At 36.8% G+C, this 20,619-nt stretch overlaps 1 protein-coding gene across 3 annotated transcripts in view; it reads right to left on the bottom strand.

Moving 5' to 3' along the window:
- TBCK (TBC1 domain containing kinase) overlaps positions 1-20,619 on the bottom strand; it is a 259,078-nt gene that overhangs the window by 142,891 nt on the left and 95,568 nt on the right. For 2 of the 3 annotated variants that reach the window (XM_020974730.2, XM_020974732.2), the window contains 4 exons: positions 19,320-19,382; positions 18,636-18,762; positions 15,650-15,700; positions 11,162-11,245 (listed from right to left, as the gene is read on the bottom strand). In XM_020974730.2, coding sequence (XP_020830389.1) covers positions 11,162-11,245; positions 15,650-15,700; positions 18,636-18,762; positions 19,320-19,382 — 325 coding nt within the window. The remainder of the gene's footprint in view (positions 1-11,161; positions 11,246-15,649; positions 15,701-18,635; positions 18,763-19,319; positions 19,383-20,619) is intronic. The other variant, XM_020974731.2, reaches the window with a different exon arrangement.

Raw genomic sequence — 20,619 nt, forward strand, 5'->3', positions numbered from 1 at the left:
TTGTCACTAATGCAAAGTGTGAGGGGAAAATATCTCAACCAGGAACACAATTCACATAATCAGAGTCTTGCTTGCTACATGAATCACTTTGAATAGAACGGGGGTTCCTGAATTTTTCTAGGGAGAAAGCTGGATGCTTCAGAGAAGTAGCTTTGACAGTTCCCCCATTTGCTAACCATTTGACTCAATTACCACAAACCGAAAAATAAAATAACCCCCATATTAGCTAGATTATGCCATTAACTCATTTTCTGTGTCCACAGCACTTATGTATTATCTTCAGCTCTATAGAATATCCAGGATAAATAAGTATAGATTGATATTTTCCTACTGAATTTTCCCTAAAGTAATTTTTCTTGATTTTTTGAAGTCAATACAGAAGTTTTTATAGTTTCTAAGAGGATAATTTGAATAAAACTAAAAAAGTTACAAAATCATTTCACTTTGAATTTGTATCAATCTAAGTATTTGCATTTGGCACATCCATTAGTTAATTTCTATTGACAATACCTCAACTAGACTAATTCCTACCCTAAAAATATTACCATGTCTCACAGGGTTGAGGAAAATGCTCTCCTTGTATATTTGATTTGTTATGCGTAAATCTGGCACATATTGGGTGGGATGCAAGTATGTGTATGTGTGGGGAACCTGAGAGCCTGTAGAAGCAATCTACCGTGATTTCCGGTTTTGGGGTTGAAAGGACACCAATATGAAAAATTAACTTAGATTTATACAGCCATTTAAAACTGCCTCCATTAAAACTAGTTTCATTTCTCAAACCAAGATCTAATTAAACTAATCTCTAAAATTCCTGAGAGCAGTTCCTATCAGTTTGCATCTTTCTACTTTAATATTCCACAATTCCCTCAAGGCTTCTTCCTGAGTTCCTCTAATCTTTACAGAAACTTCCATTTTCCCTTGCCTCATTTTTGAGGAACCAATGTATTTTACAATTATTCACCAATTCTCGCAAATGGTAGTTGTATCTTATGTATCATTACTCACCTTGCACATAGGAAAATAGAGGCAAGAAGATGATATGTACATACTGTATAGCACAATAATAGAAGTACAGATGAACTTGGGATCTATCATGGGAACATGTAGCTGCTCAAATAATACTTGAAAAGAATAGGTGCTCACATTTTTTGTTATTCGCTCTAGATATCTACCTTTTCAAATCTATGAGCTTAATTGCTATTACCATACTTACTATATGCCAGGCATGTGCTGTGTTGGGGATACAAAGAAAGGGAAACACAGTCTCTGACCGCAGGAGTTCACATTCTAATGGTGATTTCATTTATAGATTTTAATGAGTGATGTATTGCGGTGCAGATCTGAAAGTCACAGGAATCTGCTTGCTGGATTTAAGGTCCCCCTAGTCTCCTCATACAATTAGCAACAGCAAATTTGAAGTCAATTTACCCAGAAGCTAGAGGTAAGTAAAGTCAGTAATCACATAAATTCAGCTGTATGCTGTGAAAGCTGAATTGTTATTAAGTTCTGAAAAATACATTTCATTTTAACAAGAAATTCATGCCTAGGGCAGCTCTGCACAGATATTCTCTAGTTGTTAAATATCAACCTTATTTGAATAGCCAGGCTCATAAAATATAATTACTGTGCAGGATTACATGGTTAATTAAGAGCCTACTGAAGACACATAATCCCTTACGAAAATGTATCTTTTAGATTCAGCCAAACATTGCTACCTGAAATTATATCATATGTAGTATTCCTCTCTGAGTTTTGATATTCTATATCTATAAACCATTAATTGGTCTTCTTTCTTCATAAAAAGAAATAAGACTAGCACAAACTTTATTTTAAAACATTTTTAGTATAAACTTTAGTTGCTTAGGATAGGCTCTGAAAGAAGATGGATTCTAGCCTTGTTGTACTCTTTGCAAAGCCTTCTATAAAAGGTGATAAAATTATAATTATGTAATCAGGCACAATTCATCCTATCATATTAAAATTGCTGCAAGAAAGGCATTAAAGAATTTCATGTAAGAAACTTAATATATTTTTCTCCCCACTGAGAGGTGAAATCTCACTCTCCCTGAATATCTCATGCCACTCTGACCTTAAAATGTTTACCATTCAGTGGAACTATACATCATTAAATAAGAGACTCAGGAGGATTTGTACTGGCCACAGGAGGTATCTGGTGCCCTAAATAACATGAGCTTTGAGGTTTGCAAAGAGTTTTACAAATGCACCCCTCATTTTATCCTCAAAACAACTTCTAGAGGTAGGTGCTATTATTATTCCCAATTTCTTTTTAACTTTAGCAGCATGTACTGGAATAAGTTCTATGTTATTTATTGCACAAAACCAAAACTATTTCTACTAATCATCTTGAATATTTTTGCATTTTAATTTCATCTAGTTTTTTGTAATGAAGAAAAAGACTAAATACCTAGAGCATTATTCAACAGACTCCTCTCATTTCTTTTCAGTATTTTATGTGCCAAAAGAAAACAGTATTATTCCTTTTAATCTTTCCAAAAACGGCAATTCTGTCATTTAAAACTATTCTTTATTTTTTACATCTTTTTGAAAAGGAAATCTGAAGGGAATGTAATGTAAAGATTTTCACACTGGCGTTACATTTACTTGTGTGTGTGTGTGTGTGTGTGTGTGTGTGTGTTTGTGTGTGTTGTGCAACTGTTTAAAGCAAAGCCATCTGTTTATTCCAATATACAATTTCACATAACAGATGTAGAACTAAAGATTTCAGGAAACCCCACACGGTCAACCTTATTTTCTCCTCTCTGATCAAACTTTCAACTACGATTGTTTTAGTGGAGGTAGGGATGAGATGAGAGAATGAAGTGACAAATTTAAGGCAGGCTAGTTCCTTTACTGTCACAAATCAAAAAGTGAATTTCTCAGCTGTGTGACTATTTTGTTATTTTCCATTAAGTTGCCAACTTGTTCTGGAGATGAAAAGTACAGATACATACGCATATATTCACAAATTCCTTGTCAACTGTTTGCCAAAAACCAAGGCATTATGAGACATTTGTGACTCATAATATTGTAAAAGGGGGCCTAAGTGATTGCCCTGCAGATGAACCCAAATTAAATCACTTCCCATTAGAAATCCTGCCAGATGGTTCTTTTTGGATAACTAGACAAGGACTCAGGAGACCTCTGTCAGTCCCTGTATCTGTGAGGGTGGAAAAGGTTAGAGCTTTGAAGAAGATGGATTCTTTGGGGTGACTTCTGTGAGTCTTTCTCATTTCTTAACAGTTTTTCAAATGACACTAGCAATTGAATAATCCCTCCTGGGCTTTATGAGAGATCAACAGTGACCCATATCAGCTCCTATTCTCTTAGTCCCAGTGATGCCATTCTATGTCTTAGGACAGGTTTCCTTAGTCACCCGATATTCAGGCTATTTTTTGAGAATTGCAAACTCGCTTCAAAAATAAAACCTCTGATTTCCAATAACTTTACCACTATGCTCATATATGTTAATGTTGTGGGTCCTAATGGGAATATAGGATGACTGTCCTCAAACAAGTACCTATTTTTTGTATGATAAAAAAACAAGCTGAGCACAGTCTCATTTTTATCCAGCATATTTGATCATTGGATCCAAGACTTTGTAGGGTTTAATGGTGATTTTGGTAAGTTTTTAGATTCCTAATCTATAAAATAATGGAATTATATTATCCATAAGGTCCCTCCTAGCACTATCTGGAGCTGTGATCATATTAGCAATTTTGAGAAAACTCACATACAGTAACATCCAGCTGACGGAGACCAAAGGCTGTACATACTAAAAATAATATTTGCTTCCCCTCTTTTCCTACTCCATTATGCTTTTGTTCAGGTATGGCAACCAGAAAGACATTCACTAGACAAGCTGGGGAGACACCATGATTTTCTATAACAATAGCCTTTTATTTTGCTTTGAATTCTCTTGATGTTGGGAAGCATTTAATCACAACAGAATGCAATATGATGCCATGGAAAGTGTGCTGGATGTGAAGTCAAAGGAATTCGTTGTTCAAACCCAGCTCTTCTACTTTGTCCCTGTTTGATATCAGGAAAGATATTTACTCTCTAAGTTTTCAGTTTCTTCATCTCCAAAATAAAGGGGTTGAATCAAATGGCCTCAAAGATCCCTTCCAGTTCTCTATCTGTGACACTATGATCATTCTTTCGCCCCATACCCTGGGTGAACACCTGGTTTGCACACCATGATTGTTATAAACCTCCACCTGTATTTCTTTTGCCCCTGCCCAGGCACAGTTTATCATCATTCAGATCCTAACATTTATGTTCCATCCATAAGGACATCACGATACTTTTCTCGGGTTGTAGTTTTCTTCCATAAAAGGTTATGGGCATCAATTGGGTCAGATCCACAACTGGTTCCTATCCCCCTCTTGCTTTCAAAAGGCCATACCTTACTGGATATTAGGTTATTTTACAATGTTTCTGAAAACCTCATCAAAAAACATTTCTGGCCTGCTTATGAATCTAAACTAGAGAGCAACAATGTCTAGCATCATGTAACTTTTAATCAGGGCTGTGTAGGTGAGTGAATATCTATAATTTGATGATGATAAGAATAAGATGAAAATTATCACCTTCCTAAACACATCCTTTCTTGGTACTTGAGAGATGAACCAGGGAAGGTTGGGGACACCTGTTTTTCTTCATCTACACAGATGAGTATTCAGGATAAAGTACACATAGCAATTCAGAATTGTTCATGAGTATTTAAACATTATTTTTCAGGGTAAACTTTAAAATGTATCTGTATTATCATATAGTGTGTGTGTGTGTGTGTGTGTGTGTGTGTGTGTGTGTGTGTGTGTGTGTGTGTGCGCGCGTGTGGTGGGATATTTCTGGTACAGAAACTCCCTCCATGGATGGATTTAGCTTATGGTCTTTGAGAGAAGTTTGTGGCATGGAGAAGTTAAGGAATTTACCCACAATAACATAGTCACTACGTGTCAGCAGAACATGAATCTATGTCTCCCTGACTTCAAGAATGCCATCTTTCTGTGTCTCCACTATGAGGTCATTCTAATTTTACTTTTTAGATAAAGCCTAGGGGATGGGGGGAGGGCAGGGCCATGTTGGAAGACAGAAGCCAGGAAGTTGTCTGAGCTCTCCTCAGTTTACCTTGGAAACAATGTTAAATCAAACCTCTGAATGGATTCTGGAGTAACAATACCCACAAAAAGATGGAGTGAAACAATTTTCCAGCTTAAGATAACTTATAAGGACTTCAGGAAAGGTCTGTCTCACTTAGGTAAATGGGGAATGCAGCCCAGTTCAGATGTTGTCTGGGCAAACCAGGTGGAGGCTCTTAGCCACAGCACAGATCAGCAACTGATGCCCCTCCATCCTGGCTCAGTAGGCCATTGGCACAGCAGGCCAGTTGTGAGGCCTCCTGCCCCAGTGCAGAAGGCAAATGATGAGCCCTGGAACCCCAGCACAACAGGTGTCACTAGGCTGGGTCACCCTAGTGCAGTGGGCAAGCCACAAGCATCTGAAGCCCCAGAGTGGAAAGCCAATGACCAGGATCCTGGCCCCCAGCATAAGAAGCTTGGGACAGTGCCCCTGTACCCCAGGAGCAGAGTTCAACTTTAAAAGTCATGAAATAGGCTCAAAAATGAGCAAGAAACAGAAAAGATCCCTGACCACAGAAAGCTACTATAGCAACAGGGAAGATAAAAACTCAGACTCAGATAAGGACAACAATGTCAAAATGTGAAGCTTCAAAGGGGAATATGAATTGGTCTCAAGCCCAAAAAGTCCTCTGGGAAGAGCTCAATTTTAAAAATCAAGTAGTACAGGAAAAAGAAAAATTGGGAAAATCAATGAGAGTTATACAGGAGAATCATGAAAAAAAGAATTAACAGCTTGGAAAAAGAAGCCCAAAAATTGACTAAAGAAAACAATTCCTTAAAAAACAGAATTGGCCAAATAGAAAAAAGGAGGTACAAAAGCTAACTGAAGAAAATCATTCCTTAAAAATCAGAACTGGACAAGTGGAAGCTAATGACTCTATGAGACATCAAGAATCAGTCAAGCGAAACCAAAAGAAGGAAAAAAATAGAAGAAAATGTGAAATACCTCACTGGATAAACAACTGAACTGGAAAGCAGATAAAGGAGAGATAATTTAAGAATTATTGGACTACCTGAAGGTCATGATAAAAAACAAAACAAAACAAAAACCCTAAACCTGGACAGCATCTTTCAAGAAATTATCAAGGAAAACTGCCCTGATATCCTGAAAACAGAGGGCAAAACTGGCATTGAAAGAATCCACCCCAGGAAAGAGGTAATGCCTCTGTTTTACAGGTATATTAAAGCAATGCCTTTCTGATTACCAGGGAAATAAGTAGGGATGAGGTAAAGATTTCTAATGCTGGGATATAAGTAGAAGGTGAAATTTTTTTTAAAGGCAATTGGGGTTAAGTGACACAGCTAGTGTCAAGTGTTTGGTCTGAGGTCAAATTTGAACTCAGGTCCTCTTGACTTCAGGGCCAGCACTCTATTCACTACGTCACCTAGCTGCCCCAAGATATGAAATATTCTTCCCAAGTTATTTCTTAAAGTAACTTTTCACTTATTGGGAAAAGTTTACCATCTTCTCTGATTCTAAATTAGGTAAAATTTTTAAAAATGACATTTATTCAATTACTTTTAAAAAAATGAATAGTTTCAATGTTAAACATAAAATCTAGCATTTCAAGTGCAAATTTTATCAAGTCTGATAAGTGAGAAAACTAAAGAGTTTTTAAAATAAACATTAATTTACCATATAGATGATATGACTATAAAATGAACATAAAAATATAGGATCAACTGAATTGTTAACCTACAATACACATGGGATTAAAGTCCTTTTGGAAAATCTCTCTACTAATTTCTTAGATACTTTAGCTCAAAATATTACTTTTTTTAAAAAAAGTAAGGAAGCAAAGCTTCTCTCTGTTTGTATAAACCTTTTTTAAAAAGCACTTGTTAATTATTATTCTACCATTCAATTGTTGACACAAGTCTCTTTCAATAATGTAAAAACTACATTTTAATTTGCATGCTTGGTAGACTTTAAACTAATTCCCATTAAGGAAATCATTCATTTGAAACTGGAAAAAATACTGGAAAAATGTAATCTTCAATCAAAATCTCTGCAACAGTTTTGAAAAACAACTGCACTTAGCACCTATTTTAAAAATAACTCATGGTATAAAGGGATTGTCAGAGGTATTAATCATGTCATGCCACAGGGTAACATGCTACAAACTTAGATTTCTTTTTGATTTGTGACCAATTTGAGTGGCAGTGAGTATTATATTTTAAAAGCCAGTGTTACCAGTGATATTACATTCTTGTTCGTGCAGAAAACAGAGAGAAAAGACAGATGGAAAAACAGACCAGGAAGGAATAAGAGTCCTAGAACCAATAAGAACCTTAAATATCTAGTAGATTTCCCTGCCTAATCTTTACAGAAACCATTCCAGATATACCATAGGCCTAAATCACTCCAAATGTTGTAACTTTTTCTCCTAAATCTTATTTTTCGTTGTTTAATCCAGCTCTGAGCTAGATTCAGGCCTTTAAAGAGCACTTGATAAATGCCAAATTTGAAAAAGGACCATTTCTGGCCCAGAGTCCCATTAAGTGACAAATACCTTTTTTAAAATAACAAAAAACTGCTCATGTAGCATTGCTTATTTCTTTTCTGCTATATAAAGGCTAACCTAAGTATTCTCCATTTTCTACCTTTAAAAATTGGCATTAGGCCCCAGTTACCAGCTTTCTTCTCTAAAACCACTGACATTTTAATGCTTTCAACTCCACTTACTATGGTGTTATTAGCAAACTTATTAACACGCCCTCAGTTCTGCAATTCAAGCCATAGATAAGAATTTAAAAAGTACACAGATGATAGACTTGTAAGACAACTCATGCCCTCCAAGGTAGGCTTGAGCTATCCTTTGAAACTGAATGAGTTCTTCAACCTCTGAGATGCTACCAAAATCACCTTAATGTATAGAACTGACCAGCGTCCCCTTGTTACAAACTCAACTTCTACTTCCCGTGAAATTCATGGTTCTTGGCTGTGTCCTTTAGAAAACTATCTTCTTAAATTAACTTCATCTATTGTTAAGACTAAGAGTATTTAATCACATTCTACTCTTCCTCTTTTAATTAATTCTGTGATTGTTTTTATGTGTAGCTATTGATATTAACTATATAGTGGCCCACTCATTTCTCTTGTAATATTCTATAAGTTCTTGGAGGACAAGGTGCTGCTCTATTTCCTCACCTATAAAACATGAGAGCTGGATTAGATGATATCCGAGGTCTCTTCCACCTCTAAGTCTATCCTATGACTAAGTTTTATCTTTCTTACGAACCTTCAAGGACTCTATTTGCACACAATACACGCTTAACAAATATTGACTAGTTGTCTTTTTAAAAAATGCATTTATAACCTTATTCCAGTATAACAATTATAAATAGTTCAGAAAGGAAAGTTTCCCATAAATTATTTTCACTTTCTGCATGTTATCTTTCATCTTTATTTAAAAGCTAAAAACACATTCACTTCAAGTCACATAGTCAGACTTTACAAGTTAAGAGCTCACATTTCAGTACTTAAAAACTGAATTTCTAGTTTCTATTTTGTAGGTAAGTGTTAAATGACACTGATCTGTTTTGTTTGTAGAAAAAAATTACATAAAGGTTGGAGAAATATATAATTATTTTCTCACTATCATGTAAATGATGCTGAAATGAAAGATATTTGATGAATTCATGATCTTTGCTGAAGTGGGTCCTCCTTTCATTGGCAAAAATTAATACATTCTCATCTGCATGATTCTTATCAATTTTTTTTCCCATAATCTTCCATTGAGGAGTCATCCAATGCAACTTCTGGTCTTTTAATATTTTGTAGCTACCTGTACAACACCCAGGCTACACATAAAGATATTCTTCCTATCTCACTTTTGATGAGTCAACAAAGGATCATAGATTTATGCATTTAGAGAAGGAAGGGACAACTCTCTGACTCTACACACGAGAACCTGAGGTCAATGGAATTCTTGACCAAAATAACATGGGTATGTATCTGAGGTCCTTGATGATATCTTTTATTTTTCACCCACCAATGTTAGTAACACCAGTTTTCTATTACTATCTAAAATCATGATTTTTCTGACACCATGGTGTCTTCATGAGATGCATATCAATACTGTATCCTTTGGAAAAAACTAGTGTTAAGTATTAGGACTTTTAAGGTAACAAGCAGTCCATGAAAATGCTGTACAATTTCTCAAATGTGAATCCTCTTGTTCAATTCTGGGCCCAACTCATCATCCAAATACAGTGGTCTCTCCAAGGTATATGCAAAAATGAAGGGAATGGCCTAGCCATCTAACAAGACACTTTTTTTCCATCCACTTTTATGTTACTAGTTTAGATAGTCTGATCTCTTTTGAATGACTATGTAGTTCACTGTGGAAGCTTTGAAATATTTTAAGTCTTAAAGTAATCAATACAATCATCTGCAAAGAGGAGCATCTTTAGAACATTAACATTGCTTGGGATACGCCTCTTCGGCTAGGGCATCCTCCATTATAAGGGTGTGTGTGTGTGTGTGTGTGCGTGTGTGTGTGGTGTGTGTGTGTGTGTGTGTGTGTATGTGTATTTGTTGTAAACTTCACTTGATTTTGATACTTAAGAGAATACTAAACTAAAACAATTATCTCTGCCTCTTCCTGCAGAATCTTGCATAATTTTGACATATGCATGGAAAGCAACTTGTATGAAGAGGGCTTTTAAGGAAGCAGTTTTGTCTAATAAGTCAAATGTGTTTTTAAAGTCTAGAAATGTTAGACATAGTGAGATTTTAATAGTCTCTACATACTTTTTAAATCACCAGGCTAGGGGGACTTCATCTGAACTAAACTGAATTCATATGATAATTAACAATGTCCAAACCACACATTCCTTTGAAAGCCCTAAAAAGAATTTAAGTTTTAGATCCACTTCTATTCATGCGAGACTCAGATTTGAATTCTGCCTGTGAAATATAATAATTACATTACCATGGATAAGTAACAATACCTCTGGACTTAATTTTTTGATCTGCAAAATGAGGATGATATACCTACGGAATGTGTCTCTGAGGGTAGCTGTCAGGTTCAATGAGATAATGTAAGAAAAGTATTTTTGTACACGTCAAAATTCCATATAAATTTGGATCTATCCTGGGCTAAGTGCTCAGCACGATCCCTAGCACACAGCAAGAGCTTAATGCCCCCTCCCATCCTTTTTTCCTCCTCCCTTTGCAAAACCTAGCCAGTGGTCTACATTTGTTCCGTATATATAAAACTCCATCCTCCACCTTCATGCCTTTGCACTAGACGCCTATCTAGACTCAATATCTCCTTCTGAAAAAGGCCTTTCTTGAATCTCCCAACTGATAAGTGCCCACCTTTCACAGTCTGCTTTGTACTCATTTTGTATACATAAATCACTTCTGTTGACATTCTATACGCAGTAATACACCCCCCCCCATGTTTATGTCGTCACCTCCATTTCAATGTAATCTCCTTGAAGGCAGGAACTCTTCAGCTTTTGTCTTTGTGTTCCTAGATATCTGGTACACAGTGAGTGTTAAATAAATGGTCGTTGACTAATTCAATAATTCAAGATATATGATTTCATCAGTGCAGGTACTTCTACCAGTAAAAACCTTTTATGGCTTAGTAGTCAGTCTTCAAAAATTACTATGCCCCACCCCTCAAATTTATTATCCTATAGTTGCCTTAGTAAAAGAAAGAAAATAATAGCTATAGTAAGATTGTTGTGAAATAATTAATATATAGTACAATACAATATACTATAATGTAACATAACATAACATAACATACACATACATAAATGCGCTCAGTTGTTTCAGTCAAGTCTGACCTTTTGTGACCCCATTAGGGGTTTTCTTGGCAAAGATACTGGAGTGATTTGCCATTTGCTTCCCCAGCACATACATAAATACATAATACACATAGCGTTTTGCAAATTTTAGAGTGCTAATTAAGGATCAGCTATTATTATTATTATTATTCTTTATCCATAAATAAAAATGAGGAAAGCTGTTCACTTACCTTGTATGACATGTGAGTTGTCTTTCAAAAAGAAGTTATACAGGTATTTTGGAATAAAAGCAGACATACAAGCATAAGCAAGAGCTAAAAAAGAATTGGGAAAAGGCATATAACGAATCAGACAAAGGGACCTGAAAGTGGCAAAGACTTTTCAACAAAAAAGATAATTATACTTGACCCTTTCAAGTTTCAGATTACTGAAATCTCTTGTCCAAAGTGTTATTTTTAACTAACAATAAAATGCTTTCAACTGGAGGAAATTCCTAAAGCTATAAATTATTATTACCAATGAACTCTATGAACCCCAGGAGACTTAATATATGGCCCATAATATATATGAAACGTACACTACAAATATGCAATCTAGGAATACTAGTGAGAAGTGTTTAAGGAGTTTTTGTGGCAAAAACAAACAAAAACTAAACAAAAATGCATCCCTGTATAGGTTCCTTTGAAATTTCGTACATTGATATCTGGCAATGTAAATAAGAGGAAGCAAGTTAACTCTTTAAGTTAAATATGTGAAAATCTTCCAGAAGAGCATGTACATAGATGATGATTCTTAAGAAGAGGCCACATCAATTCTTCTTTACAACATGACTGAAGTGAATATAAGTTCAATATGAATGTATAGGAGCAGCCAGGGGGCATAGTGGATAAAGTTCCGGCCTTGGAGTCAGGGGGACCTGAGTTCAAATCTGGCCTCAGACACTTGACACTTACTAGCTGTGTGATCCTGGGCAAGTCACTTAACCCCAGTCATCTCACCAAGAAAAGCAAAAAAAAAAAAAGTATATGTAGAGCCTATATCAAACTGTACGCCATCTTGGGGTAGGGGGAAGGGAGCAATAGGGAGAAAATTTGGAACTCAAAATCTTATGGAAGCGAAGATTGAAAACTAAAAATAAATAAATTTTAAAAAAGAAGAAAAAAAAGAAGATGCTACATCTAAATAAAATGTGTGAAGAACTTGAGACATAAGGAAATGCAATTACAGTGGGTGCCTCACTGGCTACCATCCCAAATTACAGGAACATGGATTCCCCAGGTTAGAGCTGAATTGCTTCCCCCTAAAACTAGGCAAATTATAAGGGCGTCAGGTCATTAGGCAGAACTTTTAAGGAGAGAGTTTCAGGGAATAAGGCTTTCAGAAGATTGTTAACAGATAAAATTACATATCCAGAGTGTCCTTCCCCCCACAATCATGAATTACAGATTATGAATACAGAAAAAGTATAATCTTGATGAGGAATTTGGGAAACCTAATGAGTTTAGCACAGAGAGACATTCTAGAGTAGTGATGGGGGTGGAGGGACTTCAATTATCCAAACATCTATTCTAACTTTCTATCTTAAGCTAATAATTTCTTAACTTGACTTAATGAAAATTTCATCTTCCAAAAAGTAGAGGAACTAACACGGCAAGTTTTTTTAAGGATCTAATTCTCACCGACTGAAGTGAAAATGATGGGAACCATGAAAGCAGGGAAAATTTCATTTTTGTCTTTGTCCCGTTGTACTTAGCACAGTGCTTGGGAAGGAGTAGGCAAAGTAAGGTGAAAAGTAAATTTCCCAAATTAAAAAAAAAAAATTACAACAGATGCTTCAAACTATAGTCCAATAAGCTTTACTTTGTTTACTGGGAAAATTCTAAAATGTGTTGTTTAAAACAGGAGTCCTTATTCTTTTTTGTGAGTGTCATAGACCCCTTTGGAAATCTATTGAAATCTATGGATTCCTTCTCAGGACACTGTTATTAAATTCAAACGACAAAATATACAGATTGCAAAGGAAAGCAATTATATTGAAATAGGTATTAAAATGTTAAAGTCATGGATCCTAAGCTTAAGAACCCTTGATTTAAAGGGATGATCAGTGATTCTAGAAAAGCAAACAATGATTACAAAGATCCAACCTGACTTCCTCAAGAACAAGGCATGCATGCGCAGCCTGTTTTTGGTAAGATGACAGGTGTAGATCAGAGAAGTGTTGCAGATACAGTCTATATATATTTGAGAAAAGCGTTTGATAAAGCTTTTTATGTTGTTCCCAGGGGAAAGACAGAGAGTAAGGCAGATTAAGAACCTGTTAAGTGACTCGACTCAAGCAATGGTCCTATCATTTTGGAAGGTCTCCAGTGGAGTGGCCCAGGAATCTGTGCTTGCCCTGGGGTTATTTAACCTGTTTACCAATGACTTGGATAAAGTCCAAGGTATAAAGCCTTTCAAGTGTGGATATGACATAATTGTGAGAAAGACAGCAAACCAAGAGATGACAGAGATTGGAACCAAAAAGACCTTGACAGGTTTGTTCTGCGGAATCTAATACGATGGAATTTAAAAGAGCTAAATGTAACCACTTACACTTGGACTAGAAAAATCAATTTCATAAAAACAAAAGTGGCTAGAAAGATATTCATCTGAAAAAAAAATCTTTTTTTAAAAATTTTTATTTAAAGTTTTGAGTTCCAAATTCTATCCCTCACTCCCTCCCTGAGACGGTAAACAATCAAATATAGGTTACACATGTGCAATTATATAAAACATTTCCCTATTAGTAATTTTGTACAAGACTCAAAAAAAAAATGAAAAAAATGAAAGAAAGACAGTGAAAAATAGTATGCTTCAGTCTATACTCAAATGATATCAGTTCTTTCTCAGGAGGTAGATAGCATGTTTCACTAGACCTTTGGGATTGTCTTACATCATTTTTTTTTTTTTTGCTTTTAGGCAATTGGAGTTAAGTGACTTGCCCAGGGTCACACAGCTAGTAAGTGTCAAGTGTTTGGTCTGAGGCCGGATTTGAACTCAGGTCCTTCTGACTTCAGGGCCGATGCTCTATCTACCGTGTCACCTAGCTGCCCCCCATTCACAGTTTTTGGTCAAAAAAAATTGCTGTTACTGTGTACAATATTCTCCTGGTTCTGTTCACTTCACTATGCATCAGTTCATGTAAGTCTTTCCAGGTTTTCCCGAATCATGCCGCTTGTCCTTTCTTACAGCACAATAATATTCCATCACGATCAAATACCACAGCTTGCTCAGCCATTCCCCAACTGATGGGTATCCCTTTGATTTCTAACTCTTAGCTGCCACAAAAAGAGCTGCTATAAATATTTTTCCACAAATAGGTTCTTTTCCCTTTTTTTGGATATCTTTGGGATATAGACCTAGCAGTGATATTGATGAATCAAAGGATTTGCACAGTTTTATAGCCCTTTGGATACAGTTCCAAATTGTTCTCCAGAACGGCTGGATCAGTTCATCACTCCAACAACAGTGCACTAGTGTTCAAGTTTTCCCAAATCCCCCCCAACAGCCAACATTTTCCTTTTCTGTCATATTAGTCAATCTGATAGGTGTGAGATGGTACTTCAAAGTTGTTTTAATTTGCATTTCTCTAACAAATATTAATTTAGAGCATTTTTACATGACTATAGATGACTTTGATTTCTTCACCTGAAAAATGCTTATTCATATCCTTTGGCCATTTATCAATTGGGGAATCACTTGTAATTTTATAAATTTGACTACATATTTTGAGAAATTGAAATTTGAGAAATGAAGCCTTTATCAGAGATACTTGTAGCAAAAATTTTGAAAAAATATCTTTAAGGTTTTAATAGCTTGCAAACTTAATACGAGTCAACAATGAGAGAGAAGTAGACAAAAAAGCAAAGCAATCAGACTGAGAAAGAGAGGCACAGTGTTCCATACTAATGATGTGATCATAGCCGCACTGTATTCTGTCCTGGTCAGACCATATCTTACGTACTGAGTTCAGACCTAAGGCTGCTATTCTGGATAGCATGTAAAGAAAAGCTACTAGAGTGGTAAACATTCTCAAGATCATGTCCTATGAGACTGGCTGAACGAACTAGAAACTTCAAGCCTGTGGAAAAAAAGAGAAGATCTAGGAGGGAAAATGATACCTGTTTTCAACTATCTGAAAGTCTGCTGAGTAAAAGCAATTGGGTCCAAGGGCAAAGTAAGCAGCAATGGGTGAAAGCTGAAGAGAGGTACATTTCTGATTTATGTGATGGTAAATGTCCTCACATGTTGAGCTAGAACAGGCTACCTGTGTGTTTTCCCCTCTCGCTGAAAATCTAGGAAAAGCCGAATTATCACTTCCCAGTTTTTGCTCAAATATGTGTTACGGTAAATGGCTGCTGAGATGCCTTCCAATTCTGAGATTCTGTGAAATACCTAAAAGCATTCTGGGAAATTAGGTTCTGCATGCAGGTTCCCATCAAAAAGGCCTATTTACGACACAGTATACTGCAGAAGTTTAGGAGTCTAGGCAATATTCTCCTATAAATCTTTATAACTTACTGATCAATAAGAAAAGTACGGTGATTCTATCAGAACACTACGATATTTTAGAATAATCTAACAGCAACTTTCAATGTGGCAAAGACTTACAGGCAAGAAACTCAATGCAAATGTATTAAAAATTTCAAATACATTATTGAAGCCATAAAGATGCTTACCTTCATTGTTGAAGTTTAAATACAGGAATGGAGCACAGAGAGAATCAAGGCCTAAGAGGGAAAAGAACACTCGTCAATCTAGTCTGATGGAATTACAGGCATGAATAATTATTCTCCTCACCTTATTTGATTGAACAAACGTCCCTGCCCTCAAGGGGCTTCTGCTCCACCATGGGGAATCCCGTGTGCACGCCGATGAATAAACACGAGCTAACATATGGAGGGCGAGGCACTGACTCTTGGGGCGGAGGGAACATAAAGAAAGGCCTCATGTAGGAGAGCACGCCCAGGCTCGTACCAGGGAGCCTAAGGGGCGGCTTGGTGGCACAGTTAATAGAGCTGAGTTCAAATCCAGCCTCAGACACTGACATGCTGTGTGACTGTGGGCACATCACTTAACCTCCATTGCCTCCAAAAAATAAAAGAGATGCCAGGAACTGTAAGTAGCAGAAATGAAGAAAGTCTGAACAGTGGACACGGAGGACAGTTTGTGCAGTGTCTGGGGAACACGGCACCACCCTCATTACCTCTATCCTGAATGACCACAACAACCTTCTAATTATCTCCCTCTCCAATCCATCTAAATGCAGTTCTGACCCTATTACCCGTGCCCTTATGCGATAAACAGAAACAAGTCTCTCTTACATCGAGAATCAGATAGAAAGTCCTCTATTTGGCACTTAAAGACCTTTGCACTCTGGCCCCTTCTTACCTTTCCAGACTTCTCATACTTTCATACTCTATGATCCAGCTACACTGAATTGTGGTCATGAAGGACAGCTTGTGGAAAGTTTAGGGAACAGGGCCCCACCCTCTTTCAGGCCCTCATCACCTCTCTCCTGGACTAGTGGAACAACCTTCTTGCTGTCCTTCATACCTGACACTCCATGTCTCTTCACCAGCCTTCCCTCTGAAACTACCTTTCCTTTACACTGCATATAGCTTGTATGGAGGATGACTTACATGTGATCTCCCCCAATAGAATGTGAGCTCCTCAAGGAACCCTGCATCTTTTCTTTGTTTCCTCAGTGCTCAGAACAGTGCCAGGCATATAGAATAAGACCCTTAAAAAAAAAGTGGTGGGTGACTGACTGACACTTTGATTGGAATGCAGAAACTATGTTTGCCAAGAGGGATACAATTAAGGAAAATAATAACTATATATGAAATATAAGCCACCCAGGGAAAGACAAAGATGTGAAGTGTAAAAACTTGTTTTCTGCAATAGGCTGACATGTACAGGTTGGGCAGCCTTAATTCTTGGCAGACACAATAGAAATGAGTGGCAAAAACTGAGCACAGAAACCAGGGGCACTCGGAACAATGAAATAATAGGGGAATTTCATGAATATTAATATTTGTATAGTGCTTTAAAGATGGCAAAGATTTTTATACTAATTATGTCAGTTAAGACTCACACCAACTCTATAAAATAGGCACTATAGGTATTATTATCCCCATTTTACAGAAGAGGATATTGAGGCTCAGCAAAGGTGAGCCATGTCTATAATTACACAACTAGCAAAATACCTGGCACATAGTATACATTTGATAAATGTTTATTGACTGAATGATATAATTGCTAATCAACTGGGATAAAATTTGAACCCAGGTCTTCCTGATTCATAAGAAGACACTTTTGGGTTGTTTTCCTCAAGGCCTCTGCTTCTGACATATGCGAATGGAATAATTACGAAAGGAAATCATCTTAAAACAATTTCAGTGAAAGAAAAAAAAACTGAAGTCTTCTATTATTTCCCAGTAGAATCTATTAATGTAGTAATTAATGGATTATTACTTGATTAATTAATTGATATAATGTAGTAATTAATGGATTATTACTTGATTAATTAATTGATATAATGTAGTAATTAATTGATTATTGATTAATTAATTCTTATTTCTCCATTTTCCATCAGCTATTCTGCTTGGTCTGACTCCATGGAACATCATGCCCTCCCCCCTCCCAGCTCATCACTGTGCAGACGGACTCAGACATTCCACACCTTCTTGATCAGTTTGCCCCTCTGATTGGAGCAATAAACTGCCAAAGCCTTCCTTTATAGACTTGAGTGTACCTCTCCATTTTCATATAGCACTGACTCCATTTTCCAGCAGCAGCTCTGCTTGGCTTGGTCCCAGTAAATGCCGTGTCTCTGCATCTGGGAACCCCTGGTTTCAAACCAGCCTCCACCCTTGCCCTTCAACTTCCTTGTCAGTATTTTCTTTCCTCTTCAGATTATAAGCTCTTTGAGGGCAGGGACTGTCATGCTTTTTCTTGTTTGTATCCCCCAAATTTAGCCCAGTGCTTGACACCCAGTAGGTGCTTAAATATTTATTGAATTGAATCTTATTTTCCTAATAAAATTGCTGGTTACTTGTACCATAATACATCATGTTTGCATTTGCTGGGCTACTGACCAAAGTTTTCACAGATTGAAGGAAAATGTTCTTATAATGAATTCTGAAAAAAATTATAGCTTATCCTATATGCTTTAAAAAAGTCATAGATTTGCTATTTTAATACATTTCGAAATATTAGAATTTTAATTTCTAAAATTGCCAATCATTTGTCTTTTCCACTACCAGTAAAGTAGCTTTCTCATCCTGGAAATGCCCTGTGTTCCCCTCCTCCAATTGGTGAGTTCCTGCCCAGTGCCCATGTGAGGAAATGTCCCAGCCTGCTAGCCTGGTCACTTCTATCTTAGTTCTACTCCTGGATCACTGGACTACAAACCTTATTTCTTTCCCCTCTTTCCCCTTCCTCATTTTTTCAGCTCTCTTTTCTGGGTTGTCTTCCCCCATTAGAATGTAAGCTCCCTGTCTCTCTTTTTGTTTATATTTGTGTTTCCAGCATTTAGCACAGTGTCTGCTAAGTGTCTGATTGTACTCCCTCTCCCTTTCCCCCTCTTTCTAGCTATCATCTGTCACACCTACTACACAGCTTTCCAAGAACAGCTGACATAACCAGAATCAACCCCCTTACCTTGCCAGTATACAAGATCTGGATGGGAAACAACCCAAGCCTTTAACACCCGCCTAAACTTTGCGTGGCCTTCAGGTGATGACAGCAACTCATCATACTGATGGCAGCGAGGAATATCCACCTCAATCTGTAAAACAGTCAGTCCTTGGGGTAGAATTAGGGTAATCACAGTGATGCTTAATAAACAGCCAAATAAGGAAAGGAATGTGCATTTCAGGGCAAATTACCTTTGTAATCTCTAAGAAACAGAAAAAGTGAATATGTATGGGTATGTTATTCGAATACTCTGAAGAAATAAGATCTCTACTGAAAAGACAAAAGGAAAAGACCTACTTTGGGTTCTGAATATTATAATTCCATCACAAATAATTATAACTGTATGCCAATAATATTGATATTGTAGTGCCACTATTAATATGTGTAAAAGCATAATTTTCAAGTTCTTTTCTAAATAGAGTAAAACTCTTTAAGGTACATAACTTTCAGGGAAAAAAAAACAAATTCATTAATTTGGAAATTTTTCTCTGACTCGGTTCTGAATAATACAGAAGCTCTTGGTTCCATAGCTTTGCTTGAGTCTGATTGCTATTTTTTGAAGGAGCTATTTTTTTCCCCTTATAGATTTCTAAGATTTAAAAATGCGACAGAAACATTGCAGATCGTGTATGAAGAATAAAGCCATACTTGTCGGTCAGTAGGAATTGGAGTGTCCTTGTCGATGGCATCATACTTGGTGTGAATGGCGCCCTGAAAATATGGGGAAAAAAAAGTACTATTATTTCCCAGAAACTTTTAATGAGTTATTAACATATGTATGGAAGCTATCTTTAGGAACATTTAAAAGAGGTTTCTCAAAAGCATATTATAACACACATGTAGGAGCCTGCCCATTTGGAAACAGGAATCACCATTCCAAACTCCATAAAACCCAAGCGCAGAAACATGTTAGACTTCGCCCACAGGCACAATTACCTAATCTTGACAGGTGACTCCAACCCAAATTCAGACTAAATTTTTCTCAGAACCCAAAGAGCCTACTTTATGCTTAGATGAGAGTCTGTCAGACCAAGCATGAAATAATGTTAATGATTAACTATGACAACAGGTATATTTAAGGTAGTGGGAATCAGCAAGAGTTTAGGGGAGGAACCAGAATGACAGATATTTGGATTGTAAATTTAGATTAGGAAGAGATCCTAGAGGCCAAGGAGTCCAATTCCTTCATTTTATAGATGAAGAAACTGAAGCCCAGAGGTGTTAAAATGATTTGCCCAGGGTCACGCAGCTCATAAGCAACCAGAAGTGGAACTTGAATTAGGGTTTTCCTGACTCCAAGATTCCAGGGTCTTATACACTATACCATGTTTGTGGAGACTGGAGGTTGGCAATGTTCACCAAGAGGGTGCAGACTAGGTAGGGACGGGGGGACCAATGGATATAAGAAGAGATCAACAGAGGCAGGTACACAGGGTGATGGGAAGACTGTCAGAGAAAGGTCTGATGGTGAGTTGGCCCATCACTTGGATTGCCAATTGTTTCCTCCTAATACTTTTCCCCCCAATATATTTTTATTCCATTAAATGTGTCTTAATTACATGCTAAAATTTTTTTAACATTCATTTTTAAAAATTAAATTCCCTTCCTCCCTCTCCTACCCCCCTCTTTGAGGGGGCAATTTGATATAGATTATACATGTGAAGTCATGCAAAACATATTTCCATATTAGCCATGTTGTGAAAGAAAACACAGAGCAAGATACTCCAAACCAAGAAAAAGTATGCTTCAATTTGCATTCAGAAATCCATCAATTCTTTCTCTGGAGGTGGACAGTATTTTTCATCATAAGTCCGTCAGAAATGTCTCAGATAACTGTAGTGCTGCTGTTCTGTGTACAAAGTTCTCCTGGCTCTGCTCACTTTACTTTGCATTGGTTCACATACGTCTTCCCAGGTTTTTCTAAAACCACCCTACTTGTCATTTCTTA

The sequence above is a fragment of the Phascolarctos cinereus genome, unplaced genomic scaffold, assembly GCF_003287225.1.
Source record: "Phascolarctos cinereus isolate Bilbo 61053 unplaced genomic scaffold, phaCin_HiC Scaffold_9;HRSCAF=440, whole genome shotgun sequence".
Classification (NCBI taxonomy): domain Eukaryota; kingdom Metazoa; phylum Chordata; class Mammalia; order Diprotodontia; family Phascolarctidae; genus Phascolarctos; species Phascolarctos cinereus.